We start from the raw sequence: 26,596 nt of genomic DNA on the forward strand, positions 1-26,596 counted from the left end.
CAGGTGTCTAAAACTTTTGCCTGACAGAAAAGACACACAAGAAAAAAAATACATATCAGTTCTGCAGTGATAAAATTTCAGATCTGTGATTAATGTTTTTAAGGCCAACGTTTTCCCTTGAATATACAGAATGCACGTTAACTAATAAGTGCAGCCTTGTTTTCTTTTTACGTCCCAAAAGCATACAATTTTATTCCACTTATTTATATGGTTGTTTTACAAGAAGAAACCTCGCGGCTACACTGTGATTGTTTCTGTAGAGGAATCCTGCTCAATAAGGCAGATAAAGCTGTTTCATGTTGATCACACTTGTGGTCATGTCTCAGAAGATTAGATTAGAGTATTGAGGCAAAGTTTCTGGCTGACTTTTGTGGCAGGAGAAACAAAAACAAAAAATGGTTCCACATCGCCACGGAAACATCCCTCCACCTTCGCATATAAGGACTTTAACAACGCCTTTTAAAGCGGCTAGTAACAAACACAGCACTGAGGCAAGGAAGTGTGATGTATGTATTTTTTTTTTTTTTTCATGCTGAGCAGCAGGGCTGGGGTTGCTCAGTCAGGACTGCAAGATGACTGATAAGTTATCACTGAGGCCACAGACCCAGAGCATCCACCTGCTGCCGGCTCCGCCACTCTCATCCTCCCTGTCAGTTAGTCGGCCAGAGCCTCTCTGGGTGGCTTTATACGTGACAAACACAAACACACACTTTGCTGCAATTGACCGTGAAAAAAGACTGTCGCTATCAAGGAGTTTGGTGGGTGGGGGTTTGTTTTTTTGTTTTTTAAATAACCGATTGAATCTGGTGTGATTGGATCCTGGCAGCTCTCATAATCTGTGTGGCTAAAACATTGGCTTCACGCCTCATTGCAGCCGTCAAGGAGAAATAATACTTTCATTTATGCATTTGGTTTCATCTTGTTGAACACAGATCAGCGAACATCTGGCAACACCATCCACCCCCCCCCACACACACACGTTTGTGTGGCGATCTTTATGGGCATTTTCCATTGACTTCCATTCATTTCCACAGCCTAAAGCCCGTAGCCCTTACCCTATTCTTAATCCTGACCCTAACCAAAACTCAATTCACACCTTAGTAATAAATCTAACCCCTGACCCAAAAACAGCATTTCCCCTTGTGGGGACCAGGCTTTGGTCCCCACAACATAGGATGAGTCAGGAAAATGGTCCCTACAAGTTATTACAAACAAACACACACACACACACACACACACACACACACGCACACACACACACACACACACACACACACACGCACACAGACCACACTCTTCACCAAGAAAGTTGTAAAAACTTGTTTGGTTGTTGATTCAGAGCTGGCAAATGCCAGTCAACCGTTACAAACAAACCGTTTCATTCTCCGTTGAGACAGGAATCGTTGCATAAAGTTAGATGACCTTCTCGGTCTAGTGATTATTTTTATTTTATTGTTTCCTCTAAAACGGCAGGCGTAGACACCTGCAAGGATTACCTTCCCTGGAAATATATTGAAAAGTTAAAAATAATAATGATAAAAAAAAACATATTAATAAAAAGCACAAGGAAACGACTGAAAGGGAGGGAGGGGGAGAGAGAGGCACGAGATGTGAAGAAAAAGTCACATCCATAATTTATATCCTTTCCTCAACTGTCTCTATCTGCTGTTTATCTGCAGCAGCTGTCGGCCCTGCTCTGGGGAAATGGCAGCAAATGACAGGGATAGATTAGCAACCACAGGCCCGCTCCAGTTCACTCACAGAACCATCCGTTAGTGGCGAAAAGCTTCTCTCTCCTGCTGCTGCTGCGCACTGCGCTTTAATTTCCAGAGCAGACTGGGAGGACCTGCAGAGATGTCTTCATTCCGGCTGTGACTATTCGGTTAAAAGTTGTGTTTCCTGTAAAACTTCACGACAGCCAAATATGCGGTCAGTGACTCCAGGTTGGCTTGTTTGTAGGTGTGAATTTTTTTTTTTTTTTTATATATATAAATTCCGACAGTATACGATGTAAAAAAATAATAATAAAAAAAAAATCAAAACAAATTGGTTGACTTACGGTGAAAAAGAGAACTTCGATCAACAGCAGCGGTTAAAGAATGTCGCGCTCAGACCGCGCGGTGCGCCGGCGCCCTCTGGCGGCTCGTATGCAGCACTACTCCTACAGCTGAAGCTCGACGGACCACAAACTCAAAGCAGGCGACTTATAAAAGTATTCAAGCCACTAATTTCTTACGCAACTTGTATTCAAAGTATCTTATTTGGTGTTTATCCAACACAAACAAGCACATGAACAGAAAATGGGAGAAAAAAATTATCTTGATTTTTTAAATTTACAAATACAAATCTGGAAAGTACGGCATCTGCATCTGGAAAGTTAAAAACACCTCAACTGTAGCTCAAATAGTGACTCTTAATCGTGTCATATTTATATTTATTGTGTGTCTTTGTCAAATGAGCAGAAAGTTGACTCATTTCACTGTAACCAAATCTACCCAGTGATATAAAGACAGATATAAAGCAAGTAAAATGTTGCTAAAAGGTTATAAGTAGGTTATGTGGTTTTTTCTGACCAAATAACTTACTCTTTCCAGATATAAAGTGATTAATTGGATTAACAGATTAATGAAATAATCAACTAATTTAGTTATCAATTAATCATTAGCTGGGCACATGCTGAAAAAACTCAACTTATTCAGAGCAGTGATTATACCTAAACATTTATACATTTTACCTTTCATATAAAAGACCTTTATAAATATGTTTTAGCCAAAACTCTTTTAGTTTTAGCTTCAACTGGTTCTGATTGTCATGTAATTGCATCTAAGGCAATGAAATGTTTATTTTCTGGGGTTTTTTTTTTTAAAGGAATTCTTTGCATCTTTTGTTGTATGTCTGGTTTTGTACCAAAAAAAAGTCAGGTGCTTCACTGAAAAACCTGTAGAATATGCCACTTTTGATTAATTGTCAGAGCAATCAGTAGATTGATTGCAATCTAAAGTAATTGCACCCCTGACTGAGGGCGTTTAACATATTGTGCTTCAGGAAATCTCACCAACAAACAACACAGGCACACAAAAACAACACCACAAGAAAAACATAAATATATTTATTTTTGAAGCATGCCTAAGACTCCAGTACAGGCAACAAACAGACTCCAATGTTACACAGTGGGGTGGAGGGAATATAAACTGTCGGCTGTCAGTTTGAGAGACATGAGAGTTGGTCCTTGGATAACGCACAGAAGGCAATATGAAAGAAAACAAAAAAAAAAAGCAAATTCAACAAACCAGCTGCATGTTTCTCAGTCTTTTTTTATAGCTTATGTTCATTTAAAGCACTTCAAGTCTGAACATTAAGACCCTTAAACAACTAAAAATGCACTGCTGCATGTTAAAAGAAACCAGAAAAGCAGAGTGAGAAGTATAACAGCTCACTGAAGCTACATTAGTCGTGGATACTTCTACCATTTGCTTGACTGCAGCCTAACATTCAGTGCACAAGCAGATCGGGCTTTATGTTGTTGTTTTTTTTCTTCTTTTCTTTAATGTAAACAATAACTACTTTATTTTAACTTGCGTTGGCATAGCATTACACACGGTGTGCCATGATGACGGACATGCAGAGCGCTCATCGTTTCTTAGCGACGAACACGACGAGCAGAGCTCCGGTCAGCAGAGCCACACCAACTAGCAGCCATTTGTTCAAGGTCTCCCGAAACCTCCGGCCCTCTGCAGCGGCGTCCTGGCCGTACAGGTTAGCAAAGCGGTCCTACGAAACACACACACACACACACACACAGCAGACAGAGAGTTACAACGTGTTGGTTTTTACTTTGGTAGAGAATACAGCGCTGAGAAAAAGAGTTTTCTCTGCTTTTCTTTCTCTTGGTCGTCCTTACAGAGCCTATAAAAAGTGCCTATGCCGTTTTTTTCAGTTCAATTACATTAAATTATATTTAAAAATCCCAAAGGGAAGTTAAAGGTTGTTGTAATTTGTTGTAGACAGTCCAATTCCAGTGGGCTGAAAGGATTTTCTCTAGCAGGCCGTATTGCTGCGGCCCTGACAAAGCTTCTGACTGAAGACGCTGAAAGCGGATATTCGGGGTAGTTCATAATTTTCTTAATTTCTCTTTTATTGGTTTTAAAAATCAATCATGATCAACAAAGTTTGGCTTTTATTTTCCTTCATGCCAGGTTGGTTTGGATGGGTTAGCTAAAACAAAACTGAGTTGTTGTTTTTTTTGTATTAACTCAGGATATATTTGATATAGTTTTTTTCTTAATGATCTGAAATGTTTAAGTGAGACGAAAATGAAAAGGGAAAAAAAAACTTGAATCTAAAGGGGAGCAAATACAAATGTTTCTGTATATAGATTCATCGTTCAATACATTAAAATATAAGATCCTCATTTGTCACATTAAGGGGGCAATATCGTGTTTTCTAGGCAAATAGTGCCATTTTATAGCATAATCAAGTAACTATGTTACCTTCAGTTGTTATCAAAATGCCATATATATCAAATATGACTAACACCTTGAAATTGGGCCTCGGTCTCTTTAAAAATTCCTGTTCTTTCTGAAACTCTGCCTCCTGGACGTCATCACAACACTGCTGCTCTATTAACCCTTTAGCAACGATTTTACCAGCGTTTCACTGAGAAGTAGCTCCTATAATGAGCTCAGCAGGTGTTTGCTAATTGCTGCTGGCTAGTCTGAAGGAGCCAAGTGGGGGAGCTGCAGGTGGAGGAGGGTCTGTAACGAGGAAGCTTAGAAACTGAAGCTCCGAAGACGATCCGCATCTCGAAGGCGGCGCTCGATACAAATAGCCGTTTTGCACAGCTGAATGGTTGGGAGATTAAAAGATTTCCTAAACATACATGAAAGAATAAAAGAAACACTCCAGGTATGTTTTTTGATGAGGGAATAACATTAAAACATAATGTAAAACGAAAAAGTCAATTTTACATAAAACTGCCCCTTTAAAAGTAGCTGTCAAAAACAACAACCTTTAAGCAGCTATTAAATATAGTTCTTCCATTAAGCTCACATTTCTGTTTTAAAACTAAGACTTTTTTTATTGGTCTGATGTAATATTCTAATTTTAAAAGCTAAACCATCAGCCTTTGTCTAGTTAATCTATATAATGAGTTTCACTTGGTGATGGAGTTCCTGAACTAAATGAGATTTTAGTTTAAATAATATTCTAAACTCATTGAAGAGGCATGTCGCTGTGGAGACGTACCCATCCTCCCTGGCTCTGGATCCAGGGACTGAGCTGCTCATCCAGGTAAGTGGTCATCCATTCGGCAATGCGGGAGACCAGCTCACTCATATTCTTCTGGACGCAGTCCACACACAGAATCCCCCCGAAGGTAAACATGGCCACCACCCGCCCCCAGTTGACCCCGCCCTTGAACAACTCGTCCAGCACGGTCTTGAAGCTGTGGTAGGCCGTGTCGGGGGTGATGTCCAGCTGCAAGGAGAGGTGTTTAAAGCTTTGGGTGTAGAGGCGCTCAAACTCCTCCGCCGCGTCCTTCAGAACTGATTTGACGACCTCAACACCGGCCATTGGGCCCCTGGGCTTCCCCGGGGGCCCGGCCCGGCTGTTGACCAGCCGGCCATTGCTAGGGACCCGGCTGTCCCCTTCCCAATTGGTCCTGCCCCCGGCAACCTCGGACCTCAGCAGAGAGCTTGAATAGTTTCTCTGAGACAATTTGTAGCTTATGTAGAACTCCACCAGTTCTCTGTTGCTGTAGGCCATTATTCACAACACGCAGTCGACCTAGCGAGACGCCATGACGCTTTCATTTCTCCCAGGCCGCCAGATGTCACATTGGAGCTTCCGTGGCCAACGCCGCAGCCGGCAACAGCAACCTGGAACCACAGAGGACAATCACGATGCGGCGGTGTGCCGTTTTTTAGGGAAACGGTAATACATGCACATCACTTTACCTCGTACACATCTTGTCATGTTACACACAAACGGAAATGTATTTAATGAGCTTTCTTTCATGTGAAGGATGAATACAAAGTAATGATTTTTTGTGATACACGTTGGTTTGACAAAAGAAAGTAGCTTTATGAGTGTCTCATGACTTGCTAACAGCTACAAAACTGCCCCAAAAAAAAAAAGAACAACAAAAAACAACCAACCTCCCCTTTGGGGTCAATAAAGTATTTTTGAATTTTTAAAATGTCTTTTTTGTTGTGACATCACTTGGCTATGTTCTCTGCTTTGTCCTGAATGCCTCCTTCTTTTTCGTTTGCTTGGTTATTTTAATGTTTTGTTGTCATTTGTTCTCTTATCTAATTTGGTTATTTGTTATTTTACAGATCAGTGTCGTTGTTTCTTAGACCGTATTCTTTTTGTATGCACTAATTGGGGAACTAAAAACAACACAAAACAACCAAAACGGTTCAATAATCGGGGCAGCAGAGACGATATTTCACAGTAGCATTGTCCTACATCATACCATCAGTTTTTTGGGAAGCTCTGCTAATCAACCTCAACTGCTTTTACTGCTCATTGTTAAATTTCTGGCTTTCTGCGGGCATCGCAATCGATGGAAGACACGGTCTGAACTTCCTCCTGCATCCACGAAAGCTTCCTCTTCAACTCCTCTGGGTTTCGGGGTTTTAGTTCTGGTAATTATTTGAGCTTTTGAGATGTTAACCAGCTGCTCCCAGTTGTACGCAGCATGTTTGTGCATCACAGCAACTGTGCAAAAGTAACAGGAATAAATGCGTAAAACAGAGCAATAAATACTTCCAGCTACATCTGCAACTGTCCAAACATGCCTTCGGGAATAAGCAATTGCTGGAGGAAAACCATAAGAAGTCCTGTTTGTAGTTTGCAAAAACTCATTTTGTGGAGACTGAAAGAGGCTGAAGACCGAAACTGAACTACATATGCAACTCTGTGTGCAGTACAAAACCAATGCTGCACATCAAAACTTAAAAAAAAAATAAAAAATCAGTGTCTAGACACGTAACGCAGGTACAGACATCTCAAAATAATATACAGCTGTAATTTCTTTGAAAATCAGTTATATTGTATCTTTTCTTTTCTGCTGGACACACATTAAAGCTACACTGCTTAGATAAATGTTTTGTTTTGCTAGAAGCAAAAATGAAAATCGTGTATCAGTTTTCTTCCACCTCACAACTATGCACTACTTTTTGTCACATAAAATCCCAATTAAATAGCGGGTGCAATGCTTGGCAGCCTGCATTATTGTTAGACAGGTTATTTGACATGTTCAACTGCGTTGATTGGAGACACATATTGCAGCAGTGCAGATCATCAGTATAAATACGAATTAACGGGATCTAGATTTAGCCACAGCACATCACAACTCGTCGTGATCGCCGTTCACGGAACCACATCGTAGTGAATTGTTGACTAAGCCAAGCGTCTCTCTCAGAGAAAACGAGCCATCTCTGACAGCTCCATCAAGTCACGCAGTTTGGAAATAACTGGGTTAGCCTTGCATGCTAACTAGCTGCTAAACTGCCTACAAGATACGCTCCAGAAAAGAAGGGGGGGGGAGGGAAGAGCAAAAAAGTACATACGATGTGTTTTTAATAGTCAGTTGTGTCTGGCAGTTATACTTACAGCTCCCGGAAGTCTAATTATTCCGCTAAGAAAGCAGGTTTGAAGGTAAAAGTGGATGGAATTGCAGACAGCATTTTTGCAACTGACAGGGGCCCGTTCAGTCTGTTGGCCAATTGCGTCGCTGATGCCGTGAGAAGTCCCGCCTTTTCACGCTCCTGCGCCAATCAACAATCGAGACACCCCGGAAATTTAGAGAGCTGATCCGTAACGTTTAGTATAGACCAATATATTTCCACGCGCATTCTTATTTTAATTTTATATTTAGTCATTTTTGATAATTTGTACATCGTTTATATTTGCGCTTGCTAGTATTTACACCTTGGATGGAGTCGATTACCAGCGAATAAGCAATTTCCCCTTGGGATCAATAAAGTATATTCTAGTCTATTCCATTACTCCAACACTCTATAAATGCATATTTATAAGATGATATTTGAATGAAAGCCTCTTCCTTGTAAAATACCTTTATAGCTGAACCTTTTATCTAAATAATTCACAATAATTAACATTATGAAAATGCTGCAATGTGTGTATTTTACTTCATATTTTATCTTTAACCTGCTTTCATTTTTGGCTGTTTTTGAAAGTTTTTTATGAACAGGTAGACTGAATCCCAACAAACTTTTTAATTAACATTTTTATTGAAACGGGTACATAAACTTTAAATGCATCTTAAATCGTCTAAGTCTGGGATAAGATGAAGAGGGTACACAGAAACAAGACAGAAGTAAACAAAAGGTAGGGAAACTTGAAAAAAACATTTTATGCGTCGTGGCAGCTAGGAAAAGTAATACAGTTTGAAACAGAACCACAATGTAGGCAAAGAAGAACCGTCTATATATATTAAATGCATCGGTGATTATACAGTGCAGGTTAAGGTAACAGTTTTTCCTCTGGTTAAGAGTAACACATTAAAAATGGATGAACTCATGTACCCCATGCCAAGTTAATAACAGCCCTTCGAGATACAACCACTTTTGGAGCAGTACAACTCGTTCACTTGTGAAACTCCGCTAATTTTCAACCAGAACAAAAGAACACTAACATGAGGGCATGTCAGCATTTTCTTTCCCATCGTCAATAGAGCTGGTTTCCATGGAAGGCTCATCCATGCCCTCATGGTTTCCCTCTTTTGTCAGGTTCTGTGGGGACTTGGACTCCACCTTTTCATTCTCCAAGACCTCTTCTTGGTTTTGCTCAGCCTTTTCATTCCCTGTAAAGACCTCTTCTTCTTGTTTGGGGTCAGCTTTTTCATTCTCCAAGACCTCCCCTTCTTGTTGTACATCAGACGTGTCGTTCTCTGGCAAAACCTTTACTTCTATACCAACCTTTTCATTCTCTGACAAGACTTCGTCTTTTTGGTTTGGCTCAACTTTTTCATTTTCAGATAAGACAGACACGTCTTGGATCAGGTCATCTTCTTTGCCATCTGGGCTACTGCTCTTTTCTTCTGAACGATCAGTCACTTCCACACGTTCTCTCTCTTCTGTCAGGTTCTCCAGGCACTTGTAGTCTGCATTGTCTCCAGGGTTTGTGTCAACTTCTTCAATCTGGACAGGATCCTCTGTTTCTTCTTCGTTGTCTGAGTCTATTGAAATGATTTCTATGTGCAAACCACTCTGTTCCACTGTGTGGTTGGGTGTGTGTGGACGTCGTTTTGGTTTTGAGTGTGGCACATGTGACTTTAAGCCTGTAGACCTACCAGAGGTGGTGCCGACCAACCTCCCCTTATCAAAGATCAGGTAATGTTTCAGCTTGCGCACAGCGTTCATGTCAAGGCCAACTTGGACCAAAACCTTCTTGGTTTCACAAGCCTTTAAACACAGCTTTCGCTTCAACGCAAAGTGACTAGCAACTTCAGATTTCCACAGCCACAGACTCGCGGCCAGCTTCTCCACTTCTTGAGAAGTTGGGTATGGCCGTCGATTGAAGTATGCTGTCAAGAACTCTTTCCTGGCCTCGTGAGTCTTGTGCTCGCAACCCGACGGATCCAGAACCAGGCCGTCAAATGGAGCCGTGCTTCCGCGGAAGGGATCTGTTTTTTTGCTCATTTTGATTTTCTTGGGACTTGAAGGAGATTGTGTTGGCAACTGTCTCTTGAGAATACCGGCACCTGCCGAGTTGAGAGTCAAGGCGGATTTGAAGCCCTGACTCGACTGACTCCTACCAACGGCTCTGCACTGCACAAGGTGCAGCGTAATTGTGGAAGCTACCATGTTACTAGTGTACACCCCTAAACAATGAATGCACTTGTATGTCATCTTATTTTCGACAGGATGCATGGTTTGGATCACTTGATGTCGTTGTCTCAGGTGCATGGACAAGGCGTCAGAAATGGGGCCTTTGAGGATGGAGAAGCACAGCGGACAAACAGTCTTTCCAACGTCACTGTTCTGGATAAGTGAAGCTACATTTCTTGGTTCGTTTTGCTTTTCCACAATTCTAACCGGCTGTAATTTTCCAGGCAGCTGAACGTACTGCAGCGGCGGTGGAGATTGATCTTGACCATTGGGCGACTCCTTCATGTTGAAAGTGAGGACAGCGAGCTGAATGTTAGTGGGTTTGGTTTGTTTAATAGTCAGATCAAAGGTTAGAGGGGATGCACCAGAGGGTCCAACAAACTCATCTGGGTGGGTCTTGGCTGTGTGCTCCATGATTTTCTCAATACTGTGGAAAGCAGAGTGGCACTGTGGACAGGTTAAGCCATGAATCAGCATGTGGTTCAATAATGTGCTGCTGGGAAGATAGCGGTTGCAAAGCAAACACTTGCTGGTGAAGTTGTGGATTTTCATGATGTACTTGGCCAGTGCCCAGACCTTTTTAGCCTTGTGAGCACACTCGAAATGAGCACTGTACAGGTTTTCAGGAAAGAGCTCATTGCAAACGGTGCATATCTTCCACTTCTGTGTTTGGGCCGTGTTTACACCAGTTTGATTATTTTCAGCCACAGCACCATTGGCATTAACCTTGACCTGCTTCGGATTGACCGGGACACTGAGCGGACTCTTAACAGTGGGCTTCAGGTATCCAATTACCGGTTGCGTTGTTGGCTCAGGTCTAGGAGCTTTTCCCCTGTTAATAATCAGAGCAGCTTTCTCGTTCATGGTAGGTTGAGGCTTTGACATCATGACATTAGCATGTCCAATCATGGTTGTAACTTGGGAACCGATGCGTTCGTGGTACTCGATAACATGCTGCACCAAAGCCTCGTAGCTCCGTGTGGAAAACGGACACTGTTTGCAGAAAATGTTGTTGCCGCTGAGGGAACACGCACCGTTTTTAACAGATCCAGTGACCCTGCCATGATACGGTGAAACAATATGCTGGAAATGTTCTCTATAAATATGCCTCCTGACAACATTGTAGAGTGCGTCTCGGAATTTGCACTTCTTGCAGAAGTACATTGGTTTCTCCAGTCTGTTTCCCTGTACGGCGCTGTTACCCAAAACGGAAGCACGTGGGTTGCCATAGTTCAGCTGGAATGAGTTGGTTATGTGGAATATTTTGACATGCGTCTCCAGGGTCCTCCTGTTTGCACTGAAAGCACAGTAGGGACAGTTGAGCAGAAGTTGACTCTCCAATGTTTTCCGGTGCACATTGCGGAAGTGATTTTTGTAGCCAGAGTAGTATTTGGAAGAAAATCGGCACTCTGTACAGCAAAACTGCTTCGATCGGTACCCCTAAAAAAAAAATTAAAATAAAAACACCCAGGAAAGAAACAGTGGTCTTAGAAAATGAGGTGATTTATTCATAAAAGTTTGAGCTGGAAGAGAATTTACCTGTGTTTTAGAGTGAGACGGATCCCATGTGCAGATGTCATAGCCTGCAGTCTCCTTTACAGTTTGTTCATCTGGGCAAAACTCCTTAAACTCCTGCAGAGTTAATGGGACAATTAAGAAGACAACTAAGCATAATTAAGTAAGCACATAGTCAAATTTATACATTCTTAACAGATACAAGACAGATTGGACATTGGTGAGAGCTTTATATTCTTTACTCGGGTCTCAGTTTTGATCGACAGTGTTGATACCAAATTAATTATGCATTATCAAAAGTCTTGATTTCTCTGAAGTGTCTAACTTAGCTCCAAAAAGCTTCGTATTACAAGACAGATTAAGCTCAAAAGTAGGTGAAAATAAGAAAATAAGATACAGAAGGTTGCTAAATAAAAATAAATACAAAAAAATCAAAAAATGTTTCAGTAATTAAATACAAAAAATTATTTACAAAAAAATATTACACAAAAAGTGTTAAATTTCAAGGTTTTAGCTCTGTCAATTTAAATGACTATGGTCTACATTGCTCATCTATACCTCAGTGATACTCTACATACATTCCCTATTCTGGTAAGGCCAGGTCAGTTTGCTAGCCAATCAGGCACAGTGATACAATGGTCAATAAATTTACCAGCTATTAAACGTTTGTTTCAGTGTGGCATTCCATTCTTCCGCTACATGCCTCTCCACTCTCCACACAGACCTTAATTTCCACATTACGGTCCGAGCGGAATAAATATGGAAATTCCATATAAAATTTACTTTAATGCAAAAAACATTACTTTCCATCACTGAGCAGCAGTGCAGACCTTTTTCTCCTGAGTCGAGGCAAAATATTCCTGACCTCGCCTCTGTCCCAGAAGTTGTTTACCACAAGAAATGAGAAAATTGGAGTCCATGTCCAGAATAAATCTGTGTTGGGACTCCTGGTTCATAAAGTTCCCTTAAACACTTGAGTGTTGTTTTCTTCACAATCCGCAGGGCTGCAGTCGTCCCTATATTTGTGTACTTCCGTCCTACTTGAGTTTTTTCTTCCACTCAATTTTCTATTACCGTATTTTCCGCACTATGAGGCGCAAAACATTATAAGGCGCACCTTCAATGAATGGCCTATTTTAAAACTTCTTTCATATATAAGGCGCACCGCATTATAAGGCGCATAGAATAGACGCTGGGGTTACGTTATGCATCCATTAGATGGAGCTGCGCTAAAGGGAATGTCAAAAAATTGTCAGATAGGTCAGTCAAACTTTATTAATAGATTACAAACCAGCGTTCTGAAAACTCTGTTCATTCCCAAAATGAATAAACAGCTGTTTTATTATTTTCCCCGAGGTAAAGTAAGTGACGTGGTATTTTCGTGACACAGTTTAGGTATAACATATAGTGGAGGGGAACTTTTTCTCGATTCAATAAACACGTAAAAAACAGTCTGATACTGTTACGGTAAATCAAAGCTTAGTGCAATCACAATATATATCCACTTCTGCACCATTGATTCGTTCATGATAAAATCTCTCGCTGCTGCTCTATTCCCGTGTTCTACTGCGTGACTGATCGCCTTGAGCTTAAACTCTGCGTCGTAAGCGTGTCTCTTAATAGGAGCCATTTTGGGGTCTTTACACAAAACCCAGCGTGCACCGCGCGCTTCTTCTTCTACGGGGGAAAATGAAGTCGGCGGCTGCTTACCGTAGTTACGAGACCTGTGGTGGCTCAATATTGGTCCATATATAAGGCGCACCGGATTATAAGGCGCACTCTCGGCTTTTGAGAAAATTGAAGGTTTTTAGGTGCCCCTTATTGTGCGGAAAATACGGTAATGTAATTGGGATACAGTCTCTTTAGCAATATTTATTTTAAATGATTTATTAAAAAAGCTAAACTTTGATAATATTTTAATCTATTGACACGAACCTGAAGAGGACCTGATTGTAGATGCATGCTAGGCTGCTAGCCATTACTGTTTTTGACAATATGCTGCAAATCTGTTCTTCTTGTGTGTAAGCTAATTATGTTTTCAACATTTCACCCACTGCCACAGGCAGCTGAGCTGAAGTCGAGTCGATACTCTGATACCACTTATTTAAAAAAACGTAGACAAATACAATACAACTAAAAAACCCCACTCACCTCTGCTACCTCCTTGCAGAGCTCGAGTCCTATGTCTTCTAGGTTTTTCTTCACTTGTTTTCTAGCTTTCCGGATTCTTGTCAGATTGTTCACAGGGAGCTGGTACATGGCTCCTGGGAGAAAAGAGAAATACTAAGAGTCCTTGAAGCTGGTTAAAGTGCATCTGCAGGGATTCTCCTTGGCTAGTGCTACACTGCTGCATAATATAGCAGTGTAGCACTTTTGAAAAAGAAAATCCCCGATTCAGCCTTTGATTTCAGACAAATCACAACAGACACTTTGAATTGCAAAAACTTTTAAACGAGTATTAATAATCAGTGCAACGACTAAACCGGACAGATTTGACATGGGAGGGCGCGACCCCTTAACTCATCTCAGTGACAACATGCAGCATGGACGGATATCTCAATACAATAGCACTGCTGCAGCTAGCTTGTGTTGTTGTGAATATGCTACAAACTGACTGACCCCATGCATGAGAGATCGCCTCATCAGACAGGCCTAATGAAGCTTTTTACCCTGAAACCCGCTCAATGGCGTTAGCTTTGTTCCGTTAGCACTGCTAGCTGCTTCTTGCAGCAGGGTCCACATCTAAAAACTGGGGTCATTTAGCCAGACTTTTTATAATTTTGTGGTAATATGAAAACGGAGGGTGACTTACCTCACAATGTGTTTCCGGACTATACAGTTCGCCTCACTGACATAAACTGGTAACAAAGGAGTAAACTCTGTGACTCGGGACGAATTGACTGGTGATGTTCTCACTCTGTTCTGACGCCGAAATGCTAATGCTATTAGCTCCTTCACAGTTAACTGGCTAAACGCTAGCTATCTAGTTAGCTGCCGCATCTGCAGCAACAAGCGGCTTAGACAACGCACTAAATATGATAGTGCTCGTTTTAATAGTCTAGCACACTACGTACGTCCCCCAGGCCCAACATTCCCCCTCGCTATCTCTTTAGCTCGTTTCAGTCCCGAGGCTAGTCTGTTAGCAGCATTCTATATTTCAAGTGCTTTACATAAAATCCAAAATGGCGACCAGGAAAAGACGGAAGTGGCGTTTTAATGTTAAGAGACTGTTTGATGTGGTTTTATTCATGGCGTAAAATGCGCCAATGATTTTTATTAACAGCTTCACAGTTTAAATGTCAAATCAAATATGTTTTGTAGACTTTCAGAAAAATATTATTTTTCAATTCAATTCAGAATGCTTTATAAACTCATATTATCTTCAAAGTAGGGTTGCCACCTTTCAGAAATGAAAATAAGGGATGCCCACCACGGTTTGGTGCCCACAGAAGTGGTGCACTTCACTTTATGGCTGTGTTTTGTAAAACTAAAGTATCAATAGGGGAATCATTACAGAGGGCAGTCATTAGGGCAATCATTACTCCAATCAGAGTAGTATAACTTAAACATGTTAATTAAACAGGTGCAAAAGGTATTTGGTAAAAAGTAAAGTACTGAAGTACTGAGTAACTGATCAGAGCACGTGATTTAATATTTTTAAATTAATCTCAGACAGCCAAAAGTAAGTTCTGTGCAACTTCTGGTATTTTAAAGACCAATACCAAAAATATTTATACAATAAGGAGTTGGGTTTGTATCAGACATTTATAGAAATATGGACCAAATCGCGTCTCGTATTGGTTCAATACGGGACGGTTCCGTATTTTACAGGATGGGTGGCAAGCTTACTTCAAAGAATTGTTGTAAATGCTGATGGGTTTGGGCAGGAAGGATATCCTGTAGCAGTCTGTTGCACCAAATCTGAAGAGTCCTCTGACTGAAGACACTTTTATTGTATGACAATGTCATGAAGAGGATGCTCATCGTTGTCCATAATGTTTTTTTTATTTTATGAAGAATCCTTTGCACAATGATCTCTCGAGGTTCAAGAGGAGTCCCCAGAACAGAACCAGCCTTATTTTCTTCGGCTTTAGCCTTTTTTTCAGTCACTTGCTACCCCAACAGATGATGGCAGAAGATATTACACTGTCCCAAACAGATTTATAGATGATCTGCAGCATCGTGTTGCAAACTCCGAAGAACATCCATCCATCCATCCATCTTCTTCCGCTTGTCCGAGGTCGGGTCGCGGGGGTAGCAGCTTCAGAAGGACATAAGCTTCCATAAGAGGCACATTCTGCCCTGTCCGTTCTGGTAGAAGGCTTCACTCCAGTCCCGTCTGTTGTTCAGGTGCACAGCGAGGTATTTGTACTCCTCCTAACCCTGTTTTTTTGTTGTTTTTTGTAAAATTCACAATCATTTGTTTTGTTCCTATTCAAGATTTATTATTATTATTATTGTTGTTCAGACGTTGTTTTCATTCCAGTTGCTCCATAACCTCCAGCACAACAACACGAGGTCCAGTCATCACCAGCCTGGTCACTGTCTTGTAGTCCAGGTAAAGAACACACCTGCCATTCACCTGGCACACAAACTGCCGTATCTATGGAGATTGGTTACATTCATGGATCTCACTTCTGTCTAAACACTTAACGTTTTACTGTGTCATGTGATTTATTTGTCCATTTTTTTTCTCTCACCTTAACTCCAGCAGCTGCCGCAGGGCTGCCAGGATCCACGGCTTGAACGTAGCAGGGAGCCCTGCCTCTGACCACAATGCCCCAACCCAGGGCGTCCCCGATCACCTGGGGTCACGGTGAATTAAAATACATCTTACAGTTGGGGGAATTGTAAACTTACAGTTAGCACTGAGCTATAATCGTTGTTTTTCAAGGACGGACTTGAGGGTGAGTAACAAGTCTGGTACAGTTTAGTTCATTTTAAGCTGCAGAATGTAACTTTTATAGGCAGCGTTTTTTGGTTTTTTTTTTTTTCATATTTGTTAAAACTGTCACCATGTCCTGACACTATTATAAGAGACACATAATCTGTGAAAGGATCAATCTCGTCCAACTCCTCCTTGAGCTACTACTGCTGTCTGAAGAAATGCACCGCTCCCGACCAAAAACAACCAATCAGAGGCAGGGGGCGGGTCTTAGCGCTGCCAATCAATGCTGCTTAATGAGCTAATGGCAGAAAAACAACTCCCTGCTACAGAAAAACCCTTTATCCACCGTAATCGGTATCCATGCTGACTAGCCTTAGCATTCACAATATTCTCTGCTAGCTGCAGCTTAGCAGGGAGCGAGGGAGAGAGATTGTGATTGACCCGCCTCCTGGCTCTGATTGGCTTCTTCCAGTGCTAACTGGAAACAACCAATATTTTTCACAGAATATTTGTCTCATAACATACTGTCAAGACATGGTGACAGTTTCAAAATATTTTTCATAAAAATGACTGAGCTTTAAGGACACCCATTAGTCCCCACCATAAACTATTCCACTATTCTGGTCCACACACCAGAAGCGTTATAATAAAAAAAAAAATCACAATATTACAAGCATTACAATCATGTGTGTGATATGTAAAGTAAATATGATTTCTCACATACAATCACTCACCGTAAGCACTTTCTTGATGAAGGGTGCTCCAGGGGCCAGTAACTCCTCACATGTGACATGTCTTTTTAAAACTGTAGAGCCAGAAAAGATGATTAGGTTTATAAGGTTTATATTGAAAGGAATATGGCTCTATGCTATGCTATGCTATACTAGAGGGCATACACCATCATTTACAAGGTTTCCATGGCCATCCATGAGGAAAGTAGTGATAACAACTCTGAAGTTTGAATCCGAGTTCATAAAATGAAAATGTATGTGTAATTTTGTCTAGTAAGGGAGCAGCACTATATGCAGAAATATAAAACTGTATCTTTATACACCGTGTTCCAAATTATTAGTGATATTTTCTCAGATTTTCATAAATGGTCAATGCAAACGATGGTCAGTATAATTTTCAAGTCATGAACTATTACAGTATAAATGAAATTTTACTGAACAAAGCTCCCCAGGACAACAGTATTTTTTTCAAAAGTGAAAAACTCAAAATGCTCTGTTCCAAATTATTATGCACAGCAGATTTTCTAAACATTTTATGGATTATAAAGAACTGCAAACGGTCATTCTTTGAATGTGCAGCATTAAGTGGTCACATGTACTAAAATCAGAAGCTATTTCAATCAAAAACATCTTAACAGACCAAGTTACATGTTAACATAGGACCTTCTTTGATATCACAGCACAACTCTTGCATCCATTGAACTTGTGAGTTTGTGGAAAGTTTCTGCTTGAATACACTTTCTGAAAGAAGTGAATGCACTTCTGTTTGAACCATGAAAGAAAGTGATCAGTCAGAAAGTCCATATACTTTGCTGAGGTCATTTTCACACCTTCAGGGACTCTGAAGGGGCCGACCAATGATTCTCTCCCCATGATTTCTGCCCAAAAAATGACTCCACCACCTCCTAGCTGACGTCACAGCCGTGTTGGGACGTGGTAACCGTCCACCACCAATCCACTACTGCGTCCATCTGGACCATCCAGGGTTGCACAGCAGTCATCAGTGAACAAGTCTGTTTGAAAATTAATCTTCATGTACGGCTGGGCCCACTGTCACCTTGAAGTTCCAGAGGCTCCAGCAGCTTCAAATAACTGTTTGCTGCTTTGTAAGAGCATTTTAACAGCTGCTCTCTTAATCCGATGAATTTGTCTAACAGAAACCTTCCTCATTATGCCTTTATCTGTACAAACCCATCTTTGTTCTGAATCAGCCACAAATCTCTTCACAGTACGATAATGCTTCAGTTTTCGTTAAATATGTTTTCATATCTTGTCATACGGCACTACACTATCTGATGATTTTCAGCAAAAAGATCCTTTCTCTTTCCCATATTGCTTAAAACCTGTGGCCTGCTTAATAATGTGGAACATCCTTCTTAAGTAGATTTCCTTTAATTGAGCTCACCAGACAAACTGATCAACCAGCTCTCTGAAATTAATTACAGTGATTCAAAGAGACCTGACCATCTAGAAATTTAATAGCACAACAAAAAATGTAATCTTTATGAGAATTTAATCCAATTTGCATAATAATTTGAAACATGGTGTATATACATCGTAGGGTGGAGGAGGCCCAGAACTATTAATTTATGGTCAAGAATGTTGTTTTAAAGATAGGCCTGTTGTTGAAGAAAAATACAAATTTAAGTTCTATAAAAACCTTTTCTATTATTTTTCTTTCAAATTGTCCTACCATGAAAATAACCCCATTCCCTCATCCCAAATACACAATGGTTTGGGCGACACTTTGAGTTCATTAAGCTGCTCTATTACAATATGGAGCCTTAAACTGTCCCTCCACTCTGGGCCGGGCAGGGTCCAAAGAAAATGTCACCATGACTTTCACCTTTCATTCTGCAGGTAAAGCTTCCCTGCACCACATCTGTGTCCTCTGATCTGATGGCACTAGCAAACTGAGCACTTTCTGTCAGAGACCTGTTGCGTATCTGGAGGTAAGAACTACAACACACCCGATAGGTAACAGGTAAATGCTATAGGTAAATAGGTAAATGCTAATGGCTTCGATGTTTCAAGACTTCCGCTAGATTATCATTAGATTAACGGGCGTGTTCTTATCGGCTATAAACGGGCTGGACGGTGGAGATGAGCAACCATAAATGAAATGAAGATACTGCTGCACAGGCGCGACTGTAAAAGAAAAGCTCAGCCAAATGTAAACTTGTCACACAAGAAGAAGCATGTACGGAAAGCCACATGTGCCACAAGTTCAAAAAGTCCAAAAACTGATAAAAATGTAAAATATTTAATCTATCTTTACTTTAAATAAATTAAAAAAATATACATTTTCTTAGGATTAAATAATTTTATCTATCTATCTATCTATCTATCTCTTTGAAAAACCAGGGAAACTGATTTAGTTTTTTTTTCCAACTTTCTATGTTTTTAAGACTTTTGGCTTTTCTACCTCTAAAACATCACATTTCATTTATCTGGGCTCTGAATGCAATTGTTCCACCTGCCTGATTTAGGATTGGACCTCACAACTGAGTTTGAAGAGAGTTGACCGAGAGTTTGAAATCCACCAGAATGAAGCTGAAGCGAATTCAGACTGGATCTCCGGCCGCCTGTGATCTGTTTTATGTCTTTACTCGGCCCAACTGCAAGGGGGAAAAAAGTGTATTCAGAAGCCAACATTCGAATCAAAGTGGATTTTTCCAACTAGAAAACAGAAAATGTGATATTAACTAGATTGAAAAGCATTGTTATGCTCCTGGATGGGGTCTTTGCGCAGAAAACATGGACTGTCGAGATTGTTTTCCTCTTGGATGGAAGCCCCATCATTCTCCTGCTCCCTTTCGTTCAACAGCTCAGATAGGCGCCGGCGGCGACGGAAATTGATGCAAAACTGATAGAGGAGCCCACTGTCGAAGAAGTCACGCTTCTTTGTCACTGGTGATGGGAATGGAATGCATGCGTTAAATAACATTGGAACATGTTTCAAGAACGAAGGTGTGTGTGTGTGTGTTTTCTTTTGATTGCCAAAAGTCCCCAGTGGCCACTCACCGCCGGCAGCCGCTGCTGCTTACCCTTTACAGGAGTGCAAACGAGCTCTGCGCTCACCGTGTTGAATGATGCCATGCTCCTGCAACGCCCGACTCAACTCCACTCCCTGACGCCTGCTCTCCACCTCCCCGTTCTGCAGGAGCCAGTCAATCAGCTGGTAGCCCGGAAACGAGCGCTGATACAAAACCCCGTGCTCCTCCCTCAGCTGCAGCAGGATGGAGTTTTTGTCGGCGACGAGACTGAAAAGAACCGGCGATTGAAATCACAAAACAAATTCTCTCAGAACAACGTTCTGGAAATTTGAGAAAGGAAATACGTAGATCATTAGTTAGTGTAATAATTCAGTTACTTATCCCCTTAGATGTGTTAAAAGCAATTCATCTTCCTTGACAGAGGCATAATATTACATTTAAAAATGTGCTGCCTTTAAATAAATCTTCAAAATAAAAAAAAAACCCTGCTTGTTCCCTTTTAGTTTTGCCACAACTCTGGAAAAGATGCATTTGGTTGAGCGGCAAGCAGATTATGTGGTTTATGTCCATAAAACAATTACCATAGTTTTCCCTGCCAGTGTCCAGTGGAGTTCTGCTAGTGATTTAATACAATTTGGAAGAAGGCTGTAGCATGATAAAATGTCCAAAAAAAAGTGAAGCACTGTGAATACTTTCATCATTCTGTAAGATTTTCACAGACTAAACTCTGCTGCTCAACCAAATGCATTTTTGAACAAACATGGCACAAATATATATATATTTCTCTCTATATAATATATACATATATTTCTCTCTCTCTCTCTCTCTCTCTCTCTCTCTCTCTCTCTCTCTCTCTCTCTCTCTCTCTCTATATATATATATATATATATATATATATATATATATATATATATATATATATATATATATATTTATTATATATATATTACCAGAGGCATCATCACAGCAAAGGAAACCAACCAAGTACAAACTTCCTTAATTTTAAAACGAAGTCTACATGGATTTGTATTTAGAGTTGTGGTGCCATGCAAACTAAGCAGCCAACTGTAACAGGAAAGAGTTCTCTGAATGGAGATTTCAGAAACATATCTTCTTCTTCTTCTTCTTTTTTTCTACCTCAGAAACGTCTACAGAGAATTGCTGGAAAAGAGGTGATGCAACACAGTGGTAAACATGCCACTTTGCCAACTTTTCCACAACAACTTGAATCAAATTCAAGAACTTTTATTTAAAAATGATAATAGATATTTGAAATTTTTCACAAAGCATTGCATTGTCTTCGGTACTCCTCCCAGTCACACGACCAAGCTATTTTCAGTCGGCAGACTTTGTTTTTTTTTGTATTGAGTTCTTACTTTTCATACAGGCTTTGTCCTCGCATGAAGATTTTCACCTCAGTGTTGAAGGGAAATGTGCCGTCATCCTTGCGAAAACGATACAACAGTTTGGCGTCCTTGAATTCAGGTCTCTTGTCACAGACTAAGGAGAAAAAGCAGCACACGGTTTAACATGCGCAGAGAGCGCTTCAGAAACATCTAATATCTACTAAAATTACACTTGCTCACCCTGACTGGCCACTTTATTACAAGCACATTGCTAGTAACAGGTCGGACCCCCTTCCTACTTCAGGACTGCCTTGATTCTTTGTGATACAGATTCATCAAAGTGTCAGAAACATCCTCAGATATTTTGGTGCCGTTGCTGCAACAACCATGATTGGAAGCTCCCACCCTCCTCTGACCTTTGACACCAACATGGTACTTTTGTCCACACGTCTGCTGCTACATGGATTTTTTTTATTTTAATCTTTTCACATCGTTCACAGTAAACCCAGGAGATGACTGTGTGTGAAAATCCAAACGACCGTCTCATGTTTGCAGTCCCTTAAATCCCCGCTCTTCACCCAACCTTGGTTAGAATGTTAGCATATCCAGATGTTCATATGTATTAAAAGGGTAGGGAGGATATTGTGTAAAATTGACTTTTTTTAGCTTTATATAATGGTATAATGTTATACCCTCATCAAAAAACATACCTGGAGTGTTGCTTCGATTCTTAAAAAGTCCTTTAATCTCCCATGTCAACCATATGTTTTGCCTAAAAGCTTGCTCTCACAAAGCTCCGCCTGTTTCCACAAAGCTGCAGTTTCCAAGCTTCCGCCTCACAGAGCACCCCACTCCCACTATCCTTCAGACTAGCGGCAGCAGCAATTAACAAACACCTGGTGGAACTGCACGTCTGCTGAGCTCATCACATGAATTCTCAGTGAAAGGCGCTTAAGAACAGTTGTAAACTGTATGAGAAGGATTGTGACGACATCTTGATGTCGGAAGTTGGAAAGAGTAGGAGCATCTTAAAGAGACAGAGACCTAATTTCAAGTCGTATTTCCTTTAAGTCAGGTTTGACATACGCAGCATTTGTACATCTGAGGGTGACATAGTTACTGGATTGTACTACAAAATGATACTATGGGTCTGGAAAATATATAATGATTCACCTTTAAGTTTCTGACGTGATTTGCTAATCCACTATTTGGGTTATATGGTTGACATGGGTACCACCAATAAAGTGTCTAGGATCTGCACCTCTCTCACCGTGATGAACGATGTCATGGTCCATGAGGTGCTGCATGAGACAAACAGCCGTCGCCCGATCCAAAGCCTCCTTGTGACTCACCAGCCAGTCGATCAGCTCCTGCGCCACAAAGCAGTTCGGATACGTCCGCAGGTGGTACCGCCGATCCTTGATCAGTTTTCCGTCGTGAAGCCTCAACCTTAAATCCACGTTCAAGTCATCGATGGGTTTTGAACTTTATCTGAGCCGTAAACCCACATAATGTACTCTCGCCCCCCCATCTTCCCACCGTACCTGAGCTGTTCTCCCGCAATCATGACTTCCGTCTTATGTTGTCTCGCTATGGTCTTTCTCCTTATGCTGCTTGTTCGCTCCATGTTTGCTATACCTGGACTGAGCAGTAAATGAAGCTCACCTTTCATTATAGACTTTTGTGTTTATAAAATAGCTGAAGTGACGAAGCATTGCCCTGAGGCGTAGACGTTGTGTGTACAGTTAAGGCAGAAAGGCAAAGACGTGGCATTGAGGTGTTAAAATGATCCTCCAATGTGTTGCTTGTTTATTTTAAACAGAGATTCTCAGATGTTAACAAATAAACATTTTAAATGAATTGTGGCTTCAATTTGAAACGAATAACTGAAACAATATTTACAGAAAAGTACTTCTATCCACCTTGTCACTGTGTTTTCGTCCAAGCTCGTTTCTATGTAGCGTAGAGTATCACTTAGAAATGACTCAACAATGAACTAGGAAGGGGGAAAAAAAGAACTTTGTGATGGTTATTGTCGTTTGCTGGAAGACATGCTGGTATGCACCGTCCTGGTGTTACGGGATGAGTTTAAACTAGCTACATTTCAAAGGTCGTCTTATGGTTGTTTGGAAATCAAAAAACCTGAAAAACATGCCACCAGGTCCTGGAAGACCAATCAAGGTCCGTGGAAAATGAAAGTGTTCATCCTTCAAGCCTCATCGTCTGTAAAGCAGCAACCCAGTGAAGTGAGCTGTGACCCATTTCTTGTAGACGCCTGCAGATGCAGATAAGGCGTCGCCATGGTGACTCATAAACATGCAGAGCCTTGCAGAGCGTTCACATGTATTTAATATGTTTTATTTGGAACTATGCAATAAACTGAACACAAAATAGTGCAATTTTGGGAAGTGGTGAAACAATAAATGGTTTTTGAATTATTTTTTTTTACAAATAAAGACATGAATAGTGTTGAAGGTGTCTTCAAGGGCTTCTATTCTGAGGCCTCAGATTGAAATGCAGTGAAAATATGTTCCTGCGGGCGCTGCCGAATTAGTAAATAGTGTGAAAATAGCACAAGCCCAGTCAGATAGGATGGAAATGGTTTGTAGTTTTCATAGAATGACACACATCCTCAATTGAATTTACAGTAGTTCTAGACTTTGACTGGGCCATTCTAACATGCATAGTCATATTCAATAAATAAAAATATGCCTTGTAATGAGGCTCTCTTGTCAAAATAAATAAATAAATAAACTTATATATATATAGTACAGACCAAAAGTTTGGACACATGCTGTATATATCAAATATGACTTACAAGAAATGTGATCTTGTTGAAATTGGGCCTGTGTCTCTTTAAAAGCTCCTGCTCTTTCTGAAATCTTCAGTAAGTCATCAAAACATCGCTCCTCTATTAACCCTTTAACATCGTCTTTAACAACATTACACTGAGAAGTAGCTCCTATAATGAGCTCAGCAGCTCCACCAGGTCTTTGCTAATTGCTGCTGGCTAGTCTGAAGGAGCTGAGTTTGGGAGTTGCAGGGGAGGGCTGCTCTGTGAGACAGAAACTTGGAAACTGGAGCTGCGGAGGAGGAGCTGCGTCTCCAAGGCGGCACTAAGTCCATTCAAGCGTTTTGTACATGGCAACTGAGTGGTTGCCATGGAGACTACAGCATTTCTCAAACATGCATGAAAGAATCAAGGCAACACTCGAGGTATATTTTTGATGAGGGAATAACACGATGTAAAGCTCATAAAAGTTGATTTCACATGATACTGACCCTTTAATAATTTACTCTCTTTAGTAACTGTTGGTAGAGCTGTTGCCTTGCAGCAAGAAGGTCCTGGGTTCGATTCCAGGCCCGGGGTCTTTCTGCGTGGTGTTTGCATGTTCTCCCTGTGCATGGTGGGTTCTCTCCAGGTTCTCCGGCTTCCTCCCACAGTCCAAAAACATGACAGTCAGGTTAATTGGTCTCTTTAAATTCTCCCTAGGTGTGAGTGTGTGGTTGTTTGTCCTGTCTGCCTCTGTGTTTCCCTGCGACAGACTCCATGCAGTCTGTCTAGGGTGACCCCACCTCTCGCCCAGAACGTTAGCTGGAGATAGGCACCAGCACCTCCCGACCCCACTAAGGGACAAGTGTGTTAGAAAATGGATGGATGGATGGTAACTGCCAGGTTTCTTTAGTACGTCTGCGTAGAGATTGGGTTTCTGGATTTCAAATTTTTACAGGTTTTCTTCCTGTTTTGCTCTGGTCTTTCTCATCAACTCTGATCAGCTTCTCTGTCCCTGCTGAAAACTGGGACAGCTCCACTCCGTGATGTTTTAAGGGCCTCTTTCATTCAGGGTGATGTGAACCGATAGTTTTCTGCTAAAAAACCTTTTTTGATGTAGGCCAACATGATACATTTTGGTGTTATCTGACCAGAGCGCCTTCTTCCACGTGTTTGCTGCGACCTTTACCTCACTTGTGGCAAACATAACTTTCTATGACTTTCTTATGAATATGACTTCCCATAATGAACAGATTTGTGGAGAGCAAAACTCATAAGTGTCCTGTGGGTCTCTTGGTTGCTTCTCTTTAGTTTAGGCCAAAGTCTTGCTAGGTTTGGATCCTTCTCAGAAAAGCTCCATTAATACTGAGAAGACATTTCACCCAAAGTGATTTTATTTAACGATTTTGAAGGCAGTTGAGTGTATTAGATTTGATTTGGTGGTATTATAGTACAGAGGCGTGAACATAAATGCATCCTGCATTCTTTTTGGGAAAAGAAATAGGAACCATGTATCATTTTCCTTCACAATTTTGTACCACTTTGTGTTGCTCTTTTGTATAAAATCCCAATAAATTCCACTAAGTTTTGTGGTTCTAATGTGACAAAATGTGCAAAAGCGGGATGGATATATTAGGAATTGGCGGTTTGCTTTGCGTGCTCGGAATACGTTTACAGAGGGCTTCATGTTTTCATGCACAGTAATTACTATATTCACTGTTTGGCTTTTATAGTCCTATGTTTCCCATAACTTATACAATCACTCGGGTCTCTTGGCACATGTCCTGGTATGCGTCCCTGAGAAATCCTTACTCAGTCACACTGTCTCCTCTTTTTCCTCAATTCCCAGAAAATCAAACTAGCTTAAACAATGCCAGGCCACTCTTTTGCAGTAATTTTTATTGGTTTTGGCTCGAGTCCTTTAGGTTTTGTCAGTGAGATTTTCACTGGTAGTAAGCGTTGACAGAGGGTCACCTCAGGGCGCGCTCCGTAACCCTTTGAGATCCTTTGCAATAGGAATACATGTTGACACGTGTGTGTAATCACTCAGGTTTTAGTCTGTTTTGGGGCTTTCTGTGGAGGCTGGCTAGAGGACATTAGTGAACAAACAGAATCATGAATGCCAAGAAACACAGCTGACAGGCCAGGGCGGACATAGTGGAGATGTTTAAAGCTGTGATAGCGTAAAGGAAAACACTATCCCCATCATCTGACAATGGAGAGAGCACGGCTCGACCACAAACAACCTAGACACGGCCTTCCACCTAAACTGACAGGCTGGACAAGGTGACATCAAATAAGAGAAGCAGCTAAGATCTCCATGGTAACTCTGGAGGAGGTGAAGAAGATCCACTGCTTAATTTGACGTCAAGACGCCTAATAGTCAAGAACACAGAAAACCTGGTACGAAGCAAATTGTTAGAAGTCTTGCTTACTTTGTTGAGGAGAATTAGTATTCATGAATGTGCATTTTTGGGTTTTTCTTGTTAA

General features: G+C 41.0%; 2 protein-coding genes and 1 pseudogene across 2 annotated transcripts; all 3 read right to left on the bottom strand.

The window, feature by feature from the left end:
* Window positions 1-3,093: 3,093 nt before the first annotated feature.
* On the bottom strand, window positions 3,094-7,744 carry LOC102221560 (bcl-2-like protein 1). The gene is made up of 3 exons (XM_005800621.3): window positions 7,618-7,744; window positions 5,245-5,876; window positions 3,094-3,771 (listed from the first exon to the last, which is right to left on the bottom strand). The coding sequence occupies exons 2-3, from the start codon at window positions 5,761-5,763 to the stop codon at window positions 3,631-3,633; spliced, it is 660 nt and encodes a 219-aa protein (XP_005800678.1). The 5' UTR covers window positions 5,764-5,876; window positions 7,618-7,744; the 3' UTR covers window positions 3,094-3,630.
* Window positions 7,745-8,239: 495 nt separating this feature from the next.
* On the bottom strand, window positions 8,240-14,557 carry LOC102221820 (activity-dependent neuroprotector homeobox protein-like). The gene is made up of 4 exons (XM_014469368.2): window positions 14,185-14,557; window positions 13,524-13,636; window positions 11,397-11,489; window positions 8,240-11,297 (listed from the first exon to the last, which is right to left on the bottom strand). Exons 2-4 carry the CDS (start codon window positions 13,629-13,631, stop codon window positions 8,658-8,660), a joined length of 2,841 nt encoding a protein of 946 aa, XP_014324854.2. The 5' UTR covers window positions 13,632-13,636; window positions 14,185-14,557; the 3' UTR covers window positions 8,240-8,657.
* Window positions 14,558-15,415: 858 nt separating this feature from the next.
* LOC102231239 overlaps window positions 15,416-26,596 on the bottom strand; it is a 44,790-nt pseudogene continuing 33,609 nt past the window's right edge.

The sequence above is a fragment of the Xiphophorus maculatus genome, chromosome 20 (assembly GCF_002775205.1).
Source record: "Xiphophorus maculatus strain JP 163 A chromosome 20, X_maculatus-5.0-male, whole genome shotgun sequence".
NCBI classification, from domain to species: domain Eukaryota; kingdom Metazoa; phylum Chordata; class Actinopteri; order Cyprinodontiformes; family Poeciliidae; genus Xiphophorus; species Xiphophorus maculatus.